The sequence below is a fragment of the Schistocerca nitens genome, chromosome 6 (genome assembly GCF_023898315.1).
Source record: "Schistocerca nitens isolate TAMUIC-IGC-003100 chromosome 6, iqSchNite1.1, whole genome shotgun sequence".
Classification (NCBI taxonomy): Eukaryota; Metazoa; Arthropoda; class Insecta; order Orthoptera; family Acrididae; genus Schistocerca; species Schistocerca nitens.
Window position 1 is genome coordinate 252,505,177 of NC_064619.1, and position 19,803 is coordinate 252,524,979.

Consider the following 19,803-nt stretch of genomic DNA (forward strand, 5'->3'; position numbering starts at 1 on the left):
ATAGAACGTACTCTCGGTATTCCGGCATTATGATTTTCTCGGAGGTCTTTAGTTCATTAACTATAATGGTAAATCTGTCATTTTTCATCCGCCTCACGTGCGCCAGCCACTTTTCTCTGTAACTTTTGTCATTAACTCGCCGGTCGGTGTGGCCGAGCGGTTCTAGGCGCTTCAGTCTGGAACCGCGCGAGCACTACGGTCACAGGTTCGAATCCTGCCTCGGGCATGGATGTGTGTGATGTCCTTAGATTAGTTACGTTTAAGTAGTTCTAAGTTCTAGGGGACTGATGACCTCAGATGTTAAGTCACATAGTGCTCAGAGCCATTTGAACCATTTCGTCATTGACTGTCGGTCACGTCTTGTTGAACTCTGACCTGGAAACAGCTCATATCGGTAATTATCTGCGTCTGAAAACCAGTTTAGATTACACGAACACATTCATACCAGTGTACTGTCGAAGGGGAGGCAACAAGGTGGACAGCGTCAACGTTGTAACCCATTGTGGTAGGTATAAGTAAACTACGCAGAGAGAATAACTATTCTTTAGCATTTTACGTTAGTCTGGGATACGAGTTGATTGAACGGAAAAGGTATCCAAATTCAAAGACTCTCAAGCTGATTTTACCACAAAACAAATAACGCATACAAGAAGGTAGTTTGTGCTACCGACGACACTCTTCACTGTGAATACTAAATTGCCCTGAAGTTAGTTGTATAAAAGAACGAAAACTCGCATGATTTTGTTAGATGAGAGAGGCCGAGAAGCTGTTACACCGCCAAACCGAAAAATGGTTTTCTTCCCGCCCCCAGAATGCTACACCCCCTCCCACCCCCACCCACATTTAACGTAATGTAAGAGAGTTTGAGCCAAGGATACCTGTCGACTGTAGGTGACTGTAATGGGTGTGTGCATTGTGTTGTGTCACGTTGGTGTTTTATGAAGATGAGAGAAGTGGCAGTTGGGAACCCAGTGCCGACAACAATGCATATTCTTCACGTGTAGCACCGTAGTTAACATCCATTTCCGACGGACGGATCATAGTGTTATTTGACGTCGCTTCATGAGATACTACAGGGAGATCTGGAATTACAGCTGCACTGTTTGCACATAGTCAGGAACTTTACGGCACCAACTCCCCTTCTCTTACTGGGAAAAATTTCTTCCGCCACCAGCACTGGAAGCAGGTTACCTGCGATTCGAGAGCTAGCACGCAGGCTTACGTTAGACGACTCGGCTGTGGAAGCGATGTATAACGAAACCGCTTACCAAATACAAATAATTAGCGAGTTATACTGTTTCAGGGTCACTTTTAATAATCAGTCACTACTCATCCTCGGGCACTGTTTCTTTAAACAACTGACGCCCTTTATTTTTGTCACGAATGTCATATTGAGGGCTACATTATGGAAATGGAAGAGGACGTAGACGAAGATGAAACGGGAATACGGTACTGCGTGAAGAATTTGACAGAGCACTGAAAAACCTAAGTCGAAATAAGGCCCCGGGAGTAGACAACATTCCTTACAACTACTGATAGCCGAGGGACAGCCAGCCATGATAAAACTCTTCCATCTGGACGGCAAGATGTATGAGACAGACGAAATACCCCAGACTTTAAGCAGAATGTAATAATACCAATTGCAAAGAAAGCAGATGTTGACAGATGTGAAAATTACCGAATTATCAGTCTAATAAGTCACAGTTGCAAAATACTAACACGAATTTTTTACCGACGAATGGACAAACTGGTAAAAGCCGACTTCGGGGAAGATCAGTTTGGATTCGGTAGAATATTGGAACACGCGAGGCAATACTGACCCTACGACTTATCTTAGAAGGTAGATTAAGGAAAGGTAAAATAGAGGGAGCGAAAGGCTATTTACAATTTGTACAGAAACCAGATGGCAGTTATAATAGTTGAGGGACATGAAAGGGAATCAGTGGTTGAGAAGGGAGTGAGACAGGGTTGTTGCCTATCCCCGATGTTGTACAATCTGTATATTGACCAAGCAGTAAAGGAAACAAAAGAAAAATTCGGAGTAGGCATTAAAATCCAAGGAAAAGAAACAAAACTTTGAAGTTCGCCGATGACGTAATTCTGTCAGCAAAGGACCTGGAAGAGCAGTTGAACGGAATGGACAGTGTCTTGAAAGGAGGATATAAGATGAACATCAACAAAAGCAAAACGAGGATAACGGAATGTAGTCGAATTAAATCGGGTGATGCTGTGGGAATTAGATTAAGAAATGATACACTTAAAATAGCAAATGAGTTTTTCTATTTGGGGGCAAAATAACTGATGATGGTCGAAGTAGAGAGGATATAAAATGTAGACTGGCAATGGCAAGGAAAGCGTTTCGGAAGAAGAGAAATTTGTTAACATCGAGTATAGATTTATGTGTCAGGAAGTCGTTTCTGAAAGTATTTGTGTGGAGTGTAGCCATGTTTGGAAGTGAAACACTATAAATAGTTTAGGCAAGAAGAGAGTACAAGCTATCTGAATGTGGTGCTACACAGACTCTGCCTCGTGATGACTGGGTGTTGTGTGATGTCCTTAGGTTAGTTAGGGTTAAGTAGTTCTAAGTTCTAGGGGACTGATGACCATAGATGTTAAGTCCCATAGTGCTCAGAGCCATTTGAGCTACAGAAGAATACTGAAGATTAGATGGGTAGATCACATAACTAATGAGGAGGTATTGAACAGAATTGGGGGAAGAGGAATTTGTGGCACAACTTAACCAGAAGAAAGGATCGGTTGGTAGGCCATGTTCTGAGGCATCAAGGGATCACCAATTTAGTATTGGAGGGAAGCGTGGAGGGTAAAAATCATAGAGGGATGTACGTTGCAGCAGTTACTTGGATCTGAAGAAGCTTGCAGAGCATAGAGTAGCACGGAGAGATGCATCAAACCAGTCTCTGGACTGAAGACCACAACAACAAAAACAACAACAACGAATCTCATTTCAGATTATTTTGTTATGCAGTATGTTGGGGGCACAGGTACAAGTATTGTGACTATTGGCACCTTAATATGTACCCACTTTAGTGAGTTAGTTGTTTTTCTGCGTGTAAAGCAATCTTCCGCAAACACGTCACATAATTTACTGCACGATGTTTTGTACACAGCCGTAACTGCCCGACGAAGTGGACTGTGCCTCTCGGTATTGACTATCCATTTTGGATCCACACGTCCACATTTTAATTCCTGACCTGCTGCCTATGGGAAATAAACGTTGATGGCTTACTTGTAACTTGCGTAATTGGAGATACCAAACAAGCAAAAACATACAGCTTGTAATAGCTATAATTATTAGTCTGCATACGAAGTTAAATACTGATGTAACGTTGCTCAGTACGCTGTCATAAAAAAGTGCACTTATACTTATAAGCATATTTTCGCCTTGGGTTACACAGATGGTGTCGTTACCGATTTCGAATTATTACCAAGTCGTCATAAGGTGATTTCTTTGGAAATAAAGAAAGTGGATGGTATTACACTAGGAAGGGCAGTAAATTACAAAACAAACTAACTTTTGTACGCAGCAGTATGTACTTGTGTACGTTGAATAATAGCTCATAAACTGCGCTTGCCCGGAGAGACGTTCACGATGTAAAATAATCTGCCCTCTCATTGTTGGAAATGAAGGCTACTGTAAATTGAATAATAGCAAACAGTTGGTAATTCATAACTCACCAGCCATCGTAGCCGAGGTCGGTAACGCACATCTGTGCTGTGGTGCTTAACACGGAAGTTTTCAGATCCTGATGGTGGATGAAAGTGTTGTCAGTATTTGGCCGCCAAGGGCACGAGAAATGATGGCGTAAAGCTCCTCATAGTCAGTCTTTGGGCCAATGCCCCGGATTTAATTCCGTATCTTTCCGCAGCGTCTCACGAAGTGAGGGCTTGTGGCACTGTTGACGGTGATCCGTCCTTCGATGGGGACGTTAAGTTCAGCGGCCCCCTGAGGGGCTCGAGAGGGGTAGCCTATCTGCCAGCACCAGGTTTCATCCTCTCTCCCCTTCTGTCATCAACACCATGCAATACAAACATAGCACTGTACTACACATGCATCCATTACACTCACCTACACTGAACAGATACACATACGACACAACTCTCAGAATGCTGCAAGGAAAGAGACCAATGTGCGCGGAGGAAGAACACCCTTTCCTCGTGGGATATACCAGCCAACAGTGCCATACGATATGATTTTCCTACGAAATACAAAATATATAAAAATTTTCGCAATATAAAATTGACTGGAAGAGAAAGCCTTCTCAAAATGAAAACTGGTAATAAATTAATCAACTACCAGTAAATACGAGCTACACGTACACTTTAAGCTGGAGTGATGACGCACGCCTTCAGAAGCGATCGGCGAGTACCAAGATGGTAGTTGGTGCTGGGAAGTGTATGCTTACCAGCCAGAATTAATCTGCTGTTAAAACTAGATACTATACATAAGAGGTATCCGGCAAAGAGAGTAACTTAAACAACGGGAAAAAGGAAGAAAAGAGAGGGAAGAGACAATTCAAAAGGTAAAAGAATAGTTTCGAAAAAGGTTTGACTGCGGACATAGTTTTGATCATTCAACAATTATTGAGTTTCTTTTTAAAAATCAAGAAAAATTTCGAGCTCTCCAAATGTATTCAAATTGCATGTTTTGGGAACATAATGATAGCGAAAGGAAGAGTTTTGAAATGGACCAATGGAGTACGAAACTGACCAGCGGGAGGTCAAGTTTTGAAAAATAAAAATTAATTGTTTGAAAATAAGCAGGGTAATTAAGAAAAACTTAGTAATTTCAGGGAAAATTAAAATAAGCGAACAGCTTCTTCTAGCTGTGTAAATGAAATAGCAGTAAATATCAAAACACAGCACAAATTGATACTTTTCTGCTTTCTCTTGATCCACAGGATGACAACCAAATCGTAAAAAAAATAGAAGTGAAAATGAATGATAGTGATGACAGTGCAGGGGACATCAGTCAGTGTTACAGCTGACTATCTCCTAAGCACCCCTCCTGTGTGGCCGGGATCTGGGGTCAACTTTGCATTTTCAAATGGCAACCCCCATTTTTATTCTATATTCGGATTCTACGCAAAAAAAAAAAAAAAATACGTACCGTTTACTCCACTATTTTCCATTCGTTGTAGATGGCACTGTAATCGACAAATATCAAGTGTGTCCTTTTTTGCAGTTAAGAATCGACGCGTCTGATTGCACATTTCATTTACGATGTAAATGTAAACATTTGTGCTCTATAGGTTGAAATTTATGTTCGAAATTTACTTTAGTGTTCCATATTTGACTGTACAGTACGACATTGTTAGTCGTTTGAATGTCACGTTAGAAACTAGGGTTTAGAGTGATCTAGGAACAACGATGTGGATGTAATAATTTCTTTGTTCCCATAAAACCAAAATCAAGCACCCAAGTGGTGAGAGCCAAGGAGACTCACCCAGATCAAGCATCCAAATTGTTAGAGGTAAGGAGTTGCATCGAAATCAAGCACCTCAAATGGTGAGAGGCAAGGGTGACTCACCGAAATCAAGTGCCCAAATTGTTAAACGCAAGAAGACTCACCGAAATCAAGCGCCCCAGCGCTGAGAGACAATGGGACTCACAAACATTAAGCACCCCAATGGTGAGAGGCAATGGGACTCACTGAAATCAAGCACCCTAATTGTGAGAGGCAAAGGGACTCAACAAAATCAAGCACGCCAGCGGTGAGAGACAAGGGGACTCACCGAAATCAAGCAACCCAACCGTGAGTAACAGGAGGACATCAACATCAGGCATCCTGATGGAAACAGAAAACTAACACATCCAAGTCGTTCTTCCTAAACGTAGCTTCTAACAAGACATTGAAATGGCTAACCATATTGTACTGTACAATCAAATTTGTAACACTAAAGTAAATTTCGAACGTAAAAATCAACCATTAGAACATAAAAGTTTAGAGTCACATTGTACACGAAATGTAGAATTAGATCCATCGGTTCTTAGTCACAAAAACAGGCATACTTGATACTTACAGATAACAACGCCATCTACCACGAATGGAAAACAATGGTTGGAGTAAGCCGTAGGAAGTTTTTTTGGAAGAATCCGAATGTGCAATAAAAATGGGCGGCAGGGGTTTTCCATCTGAAAATATAAAGTTGGCCGCGGCCACGCTCGTGGGGTTGCTAGGAAGTGACCATTTGTTGCACAGACAGATGTTTACTTTAATAATACTAACTTTTGACCTATAACATTTTTTTCGAACTATGCGTCGTTTTCGAGACCTGTAGTTGTCTCAAGTTAAAACAAACACCCTGTATCTATTCTTAATAATTATATAATATCGATCGATATTTAAGTGTATTGAGTTTAATGCTTTCTATACAAGACACGAAAATTAAAAATGTTTGCGAAATATTTTTTTCTAATGTAAGAAATAAAATAGATTAGAGAAAGGTCTGACCCGCCTTCGAAAGTTGCTGAAAATCATGTAAGCAAATAAGGTGCCCATTGAGAATTTAAAGTTGAATGTTGAACTCAGAATCTAAGAATTTTAAAGAGTCCTGGAGGATATTTGTCTGGCGACATTTCACTTAGTGTGTCTTTACGCCGGTAAGTTATGAGTGTCTCAGCTGCAGTATATGATTTCGAACATTATTCAGAAAGCCGATCAATTATTTCTCTAATATATTATGTTTATCAATTTTCGACAAATGATTTCACGAAACATTTGTCTGGCTGTTTTTGATTTTTTTTAAAAAGAGAACCATAAGTTGTTTTGTCACTACGTGCTTAACAATTTTTCCTAAAGCGGACATCAAAAGAGCTTCCGTTAGGCCTATGCAAAATCTCAGTCAGGAGCCACGTTTTATGTTAGACGCAGCTGACTTCGAGTACTGACCGAGGTGATTTCTGCTTTAAGAGGAGCTGTGAGAGGCGGGCACAGCGGTAGCGAGGTAGCGAGCGCACGCGTCAGCGCGCCACCCCGGAGGCGCGGCTTCCACCCCCGGCCGGGTTTCGACACCGTGGCGGCGGGCGTGATCTGATGATCCGGAACCGCCGCCTCCGTGGTGGCCACGGCGAGCGCCTATAAAAGCGCCGCCTCTGCTGGTCAGGGGCACCAGTGCGCTCCGCTCCACCACAAGAGTCACCACTCCTCACCTGCTCCACAATGAGAACCGACAAGGTGAGCCGCTGCCGCCCGCCGCACCGTACCTCTCACGTCATACGGCGCTCGTCTTTCTAGCTGTCGACAAGTATCACTAGGAACAGAAATTCTTTTCCCTTACCACGTAAAAATCATCAAGTTGACCCCCATGAACCGGATCATCAAACATCTACATCTACATCCATACACCGCAAGCCACCTGACGGTGTGTGGCGGAGGGTACCTTGAGTAACTCTATCGGTTCTCCCTTCTATTCCAGTCTCGTATTGTTCGTGGAAAGACGGATTGTCGGTATGCTTCTGTGTGGGCTCTAATCTCTCTGAATTTATCCTCATGGTCTCTTCGCGAGATATACGTAGGAGGGAGCAATATACTGCTTGACTCTTCGGTGAAGGTATGTTGTCGAAACTTTAACAAAAGCCCGTATCGTGCTATTGAGCGTCTCTCCTGCAGAGTATTCCACTGGAGTTTATCTATCGTCTCCGCAACGCTTTCACGATTACTAAATGATCCTGTAACGAAGTGCACTGCTCTCCGTTGGATCTTCTCTATCTCTTCTATCAACCCTATCTGGTACGGGTCCCACACTGCTGAGCAGTATTCAAGCAGTGGGCGAACAAGCGTACTGTAACCTACTTCCTTTGTTTTCGGATTGCATTTCCTTAGGATTCTTCCAATGAATCTCAGTCTGGCATGTGCTTTACCGACGATCAATTTTATATGATCATTCCATTTTAAATCACTCCTATTGCGCACTCCCAGATAATTTATGGCATTAACTGCTTCCAGTTGCTGACCTGCTATATTGTAGCTAAATGATAAGGGATCTTTCTTTCTATGTATTCGCAGCACATTACACTTGTCTACATTGAGATACAATTGCCATTCCCTGCACCATGCGTCATTTCGCTGCAGATCCTCCTGCATTTCAGTACAATTTTACATTGTTACAAACTCTCGATGTACCACAGCATCATCCGCAAAAAGCCTCATTGAACTTTCGATGTCATCCAAAAGGTCATTTATGCATTTATGTATATTGTGAATAGCAACTGTCCTACAACACTCCCCTGCGGCACACCTGAAATCACTCTTACTTCGGAAGACTTCTCTCCATTGAGAATGACATGCTGCGTTCTGTTATCTAGGAACTCTTCAATCCAATCACACAATTGGTCTGATAGTCCACATTTAGCTGGCTTTGACGTCTAAATCTGAATGCTACATTTGACGACCGAAGGCCAATGAAACTTTCATTTTGACCTATCTTAAAGACTACAAGCAACTCTGGACGCATCTCCTTCAGTTACAAGTAGTCCTTCTGTCAGAATTGTTTAAAAATGTTTTCACTGGTGAATACCACAAACAGTATACCTACATCTATATTTACATATCTACACACATACTACGCAAGCCACCACATGTTGCGTGGTGGAAAATACACTGTACCACTACTAGCCATTTCCTTTTCTGTTCCATTCGCAAACAGAGCGAGGGAAAATCGACTGTCTATAAGCCTCCGTACTAACCTTTAATCCCTCTAATCTTATCTTCACGATTCTTACGCGAGATGTACTCTGATGACACTAAAATCGTTCTGCTGTCAGCCTCAGATGCCGGTTACCTAAATTTTCTCAGTATCCCTTCTAGAAAAGAGCGTCGCCTTCCCTCTAATGATTTTCCCTCCATTGATTTCCCCATTTCAGTTCTCGATGCACCTCTGTAGTACTTGCGTGTTTTTCGAACCTACGGGTAACAAATCTAGCAGCACGCCTCTGAATTACTTCGATGTCTCCCTTAAATCCGACCTGGCGCAGATCCCAAACACTAGAACAGTACGCAACAGTGGGTCGCAGTAATGTCCTACATGTGGTCTCCTTTACAGATGACCCACACCTTCCTAAAATTCTCCCTTTAAACCGAAGTCGGCCATCCATGCTCGTTCCATTTCATATCGCTTTGCAACGTTACGCCCAGACATTTAAGCGAGTTGGCTGTGTCAAGCAGCTCACTAGCAGTACTGTACCCGAACATTACAGGTTTGTTCTTCCTGTTCATCCGCATTAGCTTACAGTTTTCCACATTTAGAGCTAGTTGTCATTCACCACAGCAACTAGAAAGTTTGTCTAAGTCGTCTTGTATCCTCCTACGGTCATTCAATGACGACACCCTTCCACGTGCCATCACACCATCCGCAAACAACTGCGGACTGCTGCTTAGCCTTTCCACCACATCATTTGTGTATGGAGAAAAAACACCGGTCCTATCACACTTCCCTGGGGTATTCCTGATGATGATACCCTTGTCTCTGATGGACACTCGAGGTCGAGGACAGCATACTTGGTTCTGTAACTTAAAACAAGTACAGACGAAAATGCTGTGCGTTGCTTCAGTAGCAACATTACTTTCTTTTTGGGCGCTTTCCTTTGTGCTTGAGCACGTTACATTAGGAAATGAGGTACTAAAAGTAGTAGACAATTTTTGCTATTTCGTTATCAAAATAAGTGGTGAAGACCGACGAGGATACAAAATACTGACTGATAATATTTTCTAAAAAACGAGAAATACGTTACCAGCTTTCACTTGTTAGCATTTGTTCAAAATGAAGCCTTATATGGAAATCAAACGTTGACAGATATACGGTGGAGAGAAGAGAAGAATACAAACGTTTGAAATTTTATGTTGCAGATGACTGCTGAGGATTAGGCAGATCGAATAACTGATGTAGAGGTACTCAGTTGTGTTGGAGAGAAAAGAGCTTTATGGCATAAGCAGACTAAAATGAAGGGATGGACTGACAGGACATATCACTCTTCACTGTGAGTGGAATCGCAAGTGGTCGTAAGGAAAATAAACCTAACAGTTTCGTGGAACTCAAAACCCTGAAAGCTGAAAACATTATTGCGAAAATCCTTGGCTGAATATTTGATTGGTGATCGTAATTTCCTATTGAATAATTTGGGCAAATACGACGAGTGAATGATTGGTACCTAGAAGTTAACGCAGCCAAACTTTAGAAAAATCCAAGATTTTACTATGGCGCATGATTGTGTGCTATTAACTAAAACTTTAATAAATAGATAATTTGCACAGCACTGTTGGGGGATTAGAGCTGTTTCAGTGATCCATTGGACATTGACTTTCAAGTGACATTCATTCAGTTTAGCACTTCAATTTTACGTTTACTTTTTTTAAGTTAGCTTGTGGAGATAGGAATTAGTGGACTGTGCAGTACACTGGCGTACCTTTCAGGTCATAAGGCGCCCGTCTTTCTAACTGATGAGAAAATTTTAGACTCACTAGGACCACTACCAGTGGCACAACGTAGTGCACGCTTGATGTAGCACCCCCGTTCTGTGTTGCCCTCACTGCGCTGAGTTTCGATACGCCTTTGCGAGCCACGTTTTCTTCTTGAATACAAAAGTATAAGATGTACTAAACTAAGAGCTACCAGTTGAAGGATACATACTAGATTCGCAGCGAAACAAAGATGTCAGCGCCCGTCGAGTAACCTTGATTCATGTCGATTCAGCTACCGCTCCGACGGTCTACAAGAAGTGCGAGAATAATAGGCTGCAGTACCTACGCAGAGACGAAGAGACTTGCACAGCACAGACTAGATTGCAGAGCAAAGAATCCAGTCTTCGCACTGCAGACTGCAACAGCAACATTGCGTCCACGGCTGAATTAGCAGGTCGTAGGGCACATTAAAATTCCTATGCAACCGAGGTGGTAAAGCACGCTTGTGATGCGGCGCCTGACTCGGAAGTAAGCTGGTCCGAATCACTGTTGTAAAATATTTTCATTACCAGTATTTGGCCGACGGGGAGGCAGGCGCGATGGGGTAAAGTACCTGATCACCAGATTTTTTGCCAATTTCCTGGCTTGCATGACACGGCAATTCACAGCGTCTCATCAGGTGAGGGAATGTGATATTTTGGATGGTGATCCGTCCGTCGGATGGGGAGTTCAAGCTCAGCGAAACCCGCGATGCTACTCGAGAGAGACAGGCTACGTGTTGGGTTTCACCCCCTCCCTTTCCTTTATCCATAACGACACAAACCCAACACTGCACTGTACAAGCTCTCATCATAATTTGAAACAGATACACGCTTGACACTTCGTAACAGATCGGAGGCAGGCAGAGGTAAACCACCTCCACAAGGACCTTGTCGATTTCTTGAGTACGGGACTACTCTGAGGGAAAATAACTGCCTCTGTGTTCTGCGCCAGCAGGTGGGAGCTCTGGCTGCGCTGCTGCTGTGCGGCCTGGCAGCTGCCGAGGTGGGCTACGGCAGGGGACCAGCCGGAGGTTTCGGAGGCGGCGCTGGCGGCGGAGGCTTAGGAGGCGGCGGCTTCGGAGGCGGCGGCGGCTTCGGCGGTGGCGGCGGCGGTGGTTTCGGAGACGGCGGTCCGGTAAGTCATACAGTGCAGCTACTGGCCTTGTGAAATAAAAGCCTTTATTTGCAGAAACTGTTTAGTCAGAAACTCCACTGTGTTAATTCAAACCACTACTCATTCTGAAGTGCAGTTCTGTGATAGTGTTTCACTTGAGCACATGTCAAAATATTTAAAAATATCTGACACGTATATACCGAGTATCTGTCCTAAGAGTCTAACTACTGCTCATCACAAGTTTCGCGCAAAGCCAAGAGTCAAAAGAAACTGTCGGTTTGTTTCCCCTTACATAGAAATCTATTTTTAAGTGGAACTTTACGGACGCATTCGACAGAGCGGTCCTAAGTTAGTCTAGTGCGAATTTCGTTTTGTCGGCATGTATTAACTTCGACACTAAAACACAAAGAATAACAAATATTCCAGAGGTGATTCGCGTGCCACTCTACCACCATGCAACAGCGCTACTCAGTCGCTGTTGGAGTGCTGATTATTCGTCCATTTTTACTGTCGTCGTTAACACATGCCGATACAACTAAAATCGCCATAGACTAATTTGGGGCTGCTCTATCGATTAGGCACATAAAATTCAGCTTTAGATATCACTTTCTTTGTGATTCGAGCCAACGACGAAGACGCTGTGGTAACGCCGGTTCTCGTCAGATCACTGAAGTTAAGCGCTGTGGGTCTGGGCAGCATTTGGATGCGTGACCATCCGGTCTGCCGATCGGGGTGCAATCAGCCCTTGTGAGGCAAACTGAGGAGCTACTTGATTGAGAAGTAGCGGCTCCGCTCTGGGAAACTGACATACCGCCGGCAGAGCGGTGTGCTGAACACGTGCCCCTCCTCATCCGCATCCAGTGAGGCCTGTGGGCTGAGGATGACACGGTGGCCGGTCGGTACCGTTGGGCCTTCGTGACCGGTTCCGGTGGAGTTTAGTTTAGTTCTTTGTAATGGGAAACAAACCGACGTTTTCCGTTGATTCTGGGGGTCGCATGAAACATGTGTTAAGCAGTATTTGGTTGAGTAGTCTCCATATTGCAACAACGGAATTGCAAATGTCTTGCGAAGCACTAGAGAAAGTGCACCTAATGACTTTTCGGAGAGACACCCCGTACGTCACTATTAATTTAAAAGTTTTGACATGTGCTCAAGTAAAACATTTTCGCAGAACCCAATATGAAATTGCAAAAGGAGATTTTTATGAATAATTGGTTTTACAGTCAAAGGCGACCTTGATATCTTGCAAAAACGAAACACCGCCACGAAAAATTAAATGACTTCTCCATTCAGTTTCCATTCTACACTGGAGAACATCCGAGTCCATCGCTCTGAAACAGGGTTAAGTTATGTTGACGATATATTTTTACGAGACCATCTAAGAAACACGCTAACTTGTCGATAAAAGAAAATACTTTAGAAAGTACTATTTGAGTAGCATTACTTGACAGAATGAGCTATGAGTAATGACTGATGCATTAATTTCCACCTAGAGACATAAGAACATTTGTTCTTATAAATTTCTGTTTTTAATGCGTAACTTCTTTTACTTAGGTAATCAAGCAAGCTGTTTGTAGCTATGGAGCATTACGCTACTGTCCGCCCCACTGTCTTGGCAGGTATTATCCCCTCAAGAATGAAATATTAGAAAAAACACTTACGTAAAATACTACGATGAAACCCTTCCCCCTTCCCCTCTCAGACTTTCTTCGATAGATCTGCTTTGTATTCCATTTCTCTTGATCACTGACTGCTGCTTCAAGCAAAAACTTCGAAATTTGCAAAGCAAGTGAACGAACAGTTCTTAATGAATAGATGAACGAATAACTTGTAATCCAGAGTAATTTTCCTGAGGAGCGTAGTCAATCACATGACTATTGAGGTCTATGTGTGTTGACGTTTCCGTCGATGTGCTATATGGCAGAAGCACACATGAAATTCAGTGCCTAGTTATGCACCTAGAGGTAATTTCTTGTCGCTATCTTGTCGCAAGTAGACAAGCCTTATATTTTCTTTCCCTAAACCATGTCACGCAAGAATCGGGATGGTTTCATAATCAGCACACGACAGGTTTGTCTCCCCCATCCTTGTCCGACCATGCTAGTGACAGCGGCTCAGACATCAGTGAGACCACGGTTTCCCCCTTAATGTTAGGGCCTCGCCTTCAGTTTCGCAGCGCTCCAGACGGCGTGTTGTCCGCAGGCGCAGCCGTACAGCTTCCAGTACGAGGTGCAGGATCCGTACTACGGCACCGACTTCGGCCAGCAGGAAAGCGGCCAGGGAGGCAACGTGCAGGGCACGTACCGCGTGCGGCTACCCGACGGGCGCGTGCAGTACGTGCGGTACCGAGCCAGCGACGCCACCGGCTACGTGGCCGACGTGCAGTACCAGGGCACGCCCACCTACCCGTCCGGTCCAGGGGCGGGAGGATTCGGCGGAGGAGCAGGTACGTGTCCAGTCTCCAGCACTACGTGTGTCCCAAACCTTTGGAGGTAAAATATTACAGATCCGAAACGCAGTACTCTGAGATAAGCAATCAACGGCTACCACCGATTATTTGTTTTACTGCGACTCAAACGACTAACACTTTGCAGCACTAACTTAGGTCATAGCAAATGTTCAATATATGGCCTTCAGTCTAAATGCATACATGCATAAATCACTGATTTGGTTCAAAATCATTCGAACCTATTACTTCGACACGTTTTTACTGGTAAGTATGGAAATATAGATCAAGCTGTACTCTCCACATTGTATTTGTCAATGTGTACATTTCAGGGTCTAACAACCCTACCACAACAAAGGTCAAAAATTAATTATGATTGTAGTGTTGCTCACGCTGCTAAATATTGCATTTTCGGGCAACAACAAAGTTATATTATGTGGCAGGTGTCATTAGAGCACAGTTAATAAAGCCATTTCATGAAATAATGGATATACTAGGCACTCATCTTTTCGTGTTTCCCACGCTGGTCTCGTTGTGAACTCATGGCTCAATCGACGAAAATTAGGTAGTGCTGATTCCAACCTCGGATGCAAAGAGGCCTAGGTGTTATTCTGCGATAATCAAAAGTTTTATAGATGTGTTTCATAAACCCATCTTGAAGATTAAAACTTTTGCAAGTTAAGACGATGGTGATGTAAAAAAGTAATCAGCACTCCGAATTTTAGTTACACTTCTTTTTTATTACTTTTATTGCAACATCACTTCACAATATAAAACATACTGCAACATATCTTCCTCACTGTTAAAGTTCACATTTCATGAACAAACTACAACTTGCGTCTTTTCAACATCAGAGTTACAAGTACGTCAAAGATCATATTGACAAAAGAAAGAATACACATAAGAATAATATCATTGCAATATAAACATATCGATGTATCAAAGTACCTCTACATTAATGAAATCAAATCTGAATGTTGTCACAGAAATATGTTAACCATTTTACAGAAACAGGGTAGAATACTGCTGGTATCAAGAGGTTGAGGTGAGGTGCCGTAATGGTTACGTAAATCAAGTACCATTACAAGGGGCAATATGACTGTTGTTTGTTGATGAATCTTCTACCACACTATCGAATAACACCTCCTCAAATTCTATTGTGCGGAAAATTCTTTCTCAAGAATCTTTCCCAACTGTCTGTGGCTTGAATGAGGCCACGTATATACGATGATACCCACCTAGAATAATGTCTGTGGCGACAATTTCCTCAGTACTTATATTTGGCTTTTCGGATGCTCCATCCTGGTGCAATGTGCATTTAAATGGATCCTGCGTATTCTTGTAACTAGTAATCCTCGATCTTCAAACAGAGTCTTGAAAGAAAACGGTGGTTCGCAATGCACCGTGTACACGTTACAGCCGATTGTGTACTGTTTTCAATGTATCACTATCCAGCATCAATGTAGAAATTTGGAAATTTGTTGTAAGGTTCTATGGGACCAAACTGCTGAGGTCATGGGTCCCTAGGCTTACACACTAACTAATCTAACTTAAACTAACTTACGCTAAGGACAACACACACACCCAAGCCCGAGGGAGGACTCGAACATCCGGCGGGGGAGCCGCGCGAACCATGACAAGGCACCTTAGACCACGAAGCTACCCCGAGCGGCGTCTATGCAGAAGTCAGTGGTTTGTCATGAAACAACAGCAGTCGACAGACATGTAATTCACACAAATTGCTCGCTCAAGAATTCGTATCATCCAATTATTCATTTCCGACCATTGTTTCCTGATCTCAAAATAGTTAGTTTAGCATCCTCCATCAGCTGTGTAATTCAGATCCCAAAGACTTGTCACAGCTTCAATAAGTCTTCATAATTTTTAACTAACATTGAAATAACACAGTGGATTCCATAAATGTAAATTTTGCGCTGCCAGTAATTTCGTAAGAAAACACATCATTGATAAATGGAGACAATGAAACTACTGGGGTCACATTGTGTTTGTTAAAAATTTTAATGATCTTAATCGCAAGAGAATACAGTAAGAATACCGGTTTAAGCTGACTGGCAATCATCCTCAGATCCATGAAAATAAACGGAAATATTGCTCTTAGGAAACATATATTTTTATAAAAGTATTAAAACATAAAAAGTATAAAAAATTACCACGCATACTCAAGAACCGGTAGCTTTGTAAAATGTTCCGTTTCTTTTCTTATATCTGAGGAGGGTTGTTAGACAGTCGAAACCTTTAATCATCAAGTTGTCATCTTGTGGTCAAGACCATTAAAATATTTATTAAATAGTATAAATCTCTTTGTCTCCTACATTTGACGATGTCGTGAGGTCTTAACACACACTGTGTTTTCATCATGCTCATATCTTCGATAGAGCCAGCTCTCCATGCGCAATAGCAGATCCCACAAACATCTTATACACGTCCTAAGAAACGGTGGAGATGCGTTTTCACTACGAGTGGAAAAAAATCGGGGTGGGTTTCTTGGGTACTCAGCCAGGTGACACCATTCAAATGGTGCCACATTCCGGCAAGTTGACTCGTTGTCTTCTGCAGGCTTTCCATATGACACTCTTCTGCTGCCGCTGTCTAAAATCACACATTTCGGCCATCATTAACATGTGTATAAGAAAAAACGTCTTTTCAAGATTTTGTTTAGTTTTTACGCTGGTGATGCCATATGTGAACGTAAAAAGAAAATTTTGGCAGTTGAGGCTCTTGCATAGTGCAAGAAGCGCGAAGTCAGGTGAAAAGACCCACAACCATTAAAATTGTATCAGGTAGACAGATGAAATGCTTGACATAAATTGTTTTAAATTTTCATTATTTTACCTTCTTATCACGGAACTTGCTGCCGAAATCTGTTCACATAGATGTACTGCAACATCTTAGTTTGTTTGTTTTCAGTGAAGATAAAATTTTCACTCTTACGTTTGAGCACCATCTAAGACCTGCTGCCGTGATAACCTCAGTATAATACTAGGTTAGGTCACTTGAGAGTTACTAGATTCATTCTTTACGCTTGATTTCGAATCGTTGATGTTTCAGCTACTTTCATTTCATTTCCCACTTCCCTCTTGCCTTTATGACTGCATGCATATGATACTCCTTGTTTTCAGGACCCTGTGATAAATATTCCATTCGCCGTTGCCCCGTCAGAACATGTTTGACGAATAACATTACAATTTTTCTAAGATCGACTATCTGTTTCTATTCAAGTTTTCATCAAGTTCAAAAAATGGAATTCGTGCATCTTCCAACTTATTTACGGAATCCAGATTTCTACAATAACACATGCAAGAACTAAAATGGTGGCTTAAGGAAACCTACAGGTAGTGTAGCCTTACCTATTGAATACAACTTGCACTTGTCCAATTAATTAACCCAGTACTTCTCTAATACTATGTATTATATTACTCCCCGTTATTCTCTTTAGGTTATTAATCTATCAAAGTTCATTTACTCCGTCTGTTTTAGTCCGATGTGTTCAGGAGAAAGGCATTTCAAATCCTCACCAGACCGCCCTTATTTAGACTTTCTGAATTTTCCCGTATGTTATCTTGGCCGACTGTTGAGTCGGTTCTTACAGCATCGCGTCCTTCTTGCTTTTCCATCCTTTCCAACCGATCTCTGTTTAGTCGCTGTCGACAGAGTGTGAAATTCCTACGTTAATTCCTATCTTCTTCCAGAAAATTTCCGCATTCGTTCGTCCTCCTCGCCTGCATCCTGCTTGATAGACATGTGTACTAAATTCCGCTTAACGAAATTATTTTATTACATTTTTCCAGCCTTGCGACACAAAAATGGTATCAGAACCGGTTTCGACTTCATTCCTTTCCGAGGCTGGAAAAATGCAAAAAAATAATTTTTTATACAAGCGCGGTGTTCTTGTAGGTACGGATGGCCACTCTAAATATTGATCGTTGATGGCGACAGGTGGCGGCGGAGGTTTTGGTAGACCCGGAGGCGGCTTCGGTGGTCCTGGAGGCGGAGGTTTCGGAGGCCCTGGCTCCAACACGTACCTCCCACCTGTCGGCAAGTAGAGGGCCGCCAACTGCAGAAGCCACACGGGTACGGCGAGACTTGGAAGACCACAGCCGCAGGGTTCACGCAGCACAGCACTAGTTCCACGTTGGAAGCTTCCACCATCCACACAGCTGCACTGGAGAGGCGATCAGACTGTGAAATATCACGTTGCTCGCACGGAGCAAACAGTTTCCACGGTGGCTACTCCGTCGACTGTGCTGCGTAACCCACATTAGTCGATAATTTTGTAACTATTAGCACTGTTGAAAATGGTTTTATGTATATTTGTACTAGAAGCGCAGAAACGGCAATAAACGGTATCGCCTGCACAAGTTGCCTTTTGATTTATTTACATTAAGCTCATCCTAAGTCGAAACAAGCCACCTGGAGTAGGCGATACTCCTTCCGTACCACTGTGATCCTTGCGAGAAGGTACCACGACAAAACTACTGCAACTAGCAAAAAGATATAAAAGACAAAAGAAAATCATGAGATTTCCAAGAAGAACAAACTATTTATGAAAATCTCTCGGGTTTCCAGCCGAATGGCAGCGTTACGGCAGCGTCTCGACGAGTGTGGAAGACTTCGCCAGAACATGATCAGTATGATGGTCGTCGAAACGTCGCGATAACTTAACGCGGCCACCCGTCAGGAAAGCCGTGAGTTTTCATCATATTTTATGCACACGGAGAGTCGCTGTTCACAAGAAAATAGTTGTTCCAATTCCAAAGAGAGCTGGTGGCGACAGGTACGAATATAACAGAACCATCAGTTTAATAAGTCATGGCTGACACGAATTATTTACAGGAGAACAGAAAAACTGGTAGAAGCCGAGCAAACGAAGATCAGTTCCGGTTCCCGAATAATGTAGGATAACACGAATACGACTTATCTTAGAAGATAGACTGTAGAAAGGCAAACATACATTACTTTTATAGCATTTGGAATTAGATTAGAAAATGAAACACTAAAAGTAACGGATTAGTTTTTGTACTTTGGCGGAAAAATAACTGACACTCGCAGAAGTAGAGAGGAAATAAAGTGAAATTTGGCAATAGGAAGAAATAGGGATTTGACAAATTGAAACCTGTTGACGACAAATAAAAATTTAAGTGTTAGAAAGTTTTTTCTGAAGGTATTTATCTGGGGTGAAAACTAGACAATGGACAATTCAGACAAGTCGAGAACAGAAGCTTTTGAAATATGGTTCTACAGAGAAATCTAAAGCTTAAATTGGTAGGTTGGTTAATGAGGAGGTACTGAATCTAATTAGGGCAAAAAGAGATTTGTGGCGCAACTTGACTAAAAGAAGGGATTGGTTGATGTGAAACATCGTGAGATGTCAAAGAATTGTCAGTTGGTAACGGAGGGAAGTGGATACTTGTGTGGGAAGACGGGGGGTTATGTTAATAGAGAGAGAGAGACAGGAAGAAAGAGAGAGACAGAGAGAGAGAGAGAGAGAGAGAGACAGAGAGAGAGAGAGAGAGACCAATGCTTGGCTACAGTGAGCAAGTTCAAACGGATGTAGGGTACTGATGTTATGCAGAGATGAAGAGCTTTGCATAGGACTCGCTAGCGTGAGGAGCTACAAGACATCAGACCAGTCTTCTGACTGAGGACCATAAAAACAGCAGTACTAATAAAGCTTTTGGTTCATAAGTACCAAATATTTTTGAGGGAGTGTTAATGTGAAAACAGCCAGAGGACTAGAAGAAGAGGCGAAGGAAATTCAACGTAA

The 19,803-nt window shown here is 42.5% G+C and overlaps 1 protein-coding gene across 2 annotated transcripts; it reads left to right on the top strand.

Moving 5' to 3' along the window:
• The first annotated feature begins 7,143 nt into the window (after positions 1 to 7,143).
• On the top strand, positions 7,144 to 18,375 carry LOC126263036 (uncharacterized). 2 transcript variants are annotated; one of them, XM_049960004.1, is made up of 4 exons: positions 7,144 to 7,195; positions 11,411 to 11,593; positions 13,775 to 14,018; positions 17,976 to 18,375. In XM_049960004.1, the coding sequence occupies exons 1-4, from the start codon at positions 7,181 to 7,183 to the stop codon at positions 18,080 to 18,082; spliced, it is 549 nt and encodes a 182-aa protein (XP_049815961.1). In that variant the 5' UTR covers positions 7,144 to 7,180; the 3' UTR covers positions 18,083 to 18,375. The 2 variants fall into 2 exon arrangements, with proteins under 2 accessions (XP_049815961.1, XP_049815962.1); XM_049960005.1 differs by having other exon boundaries at positions 11,414 to 11,593.
• Positions 18,376 to 19,803: the final 1,428 nt, after the last annotated feature.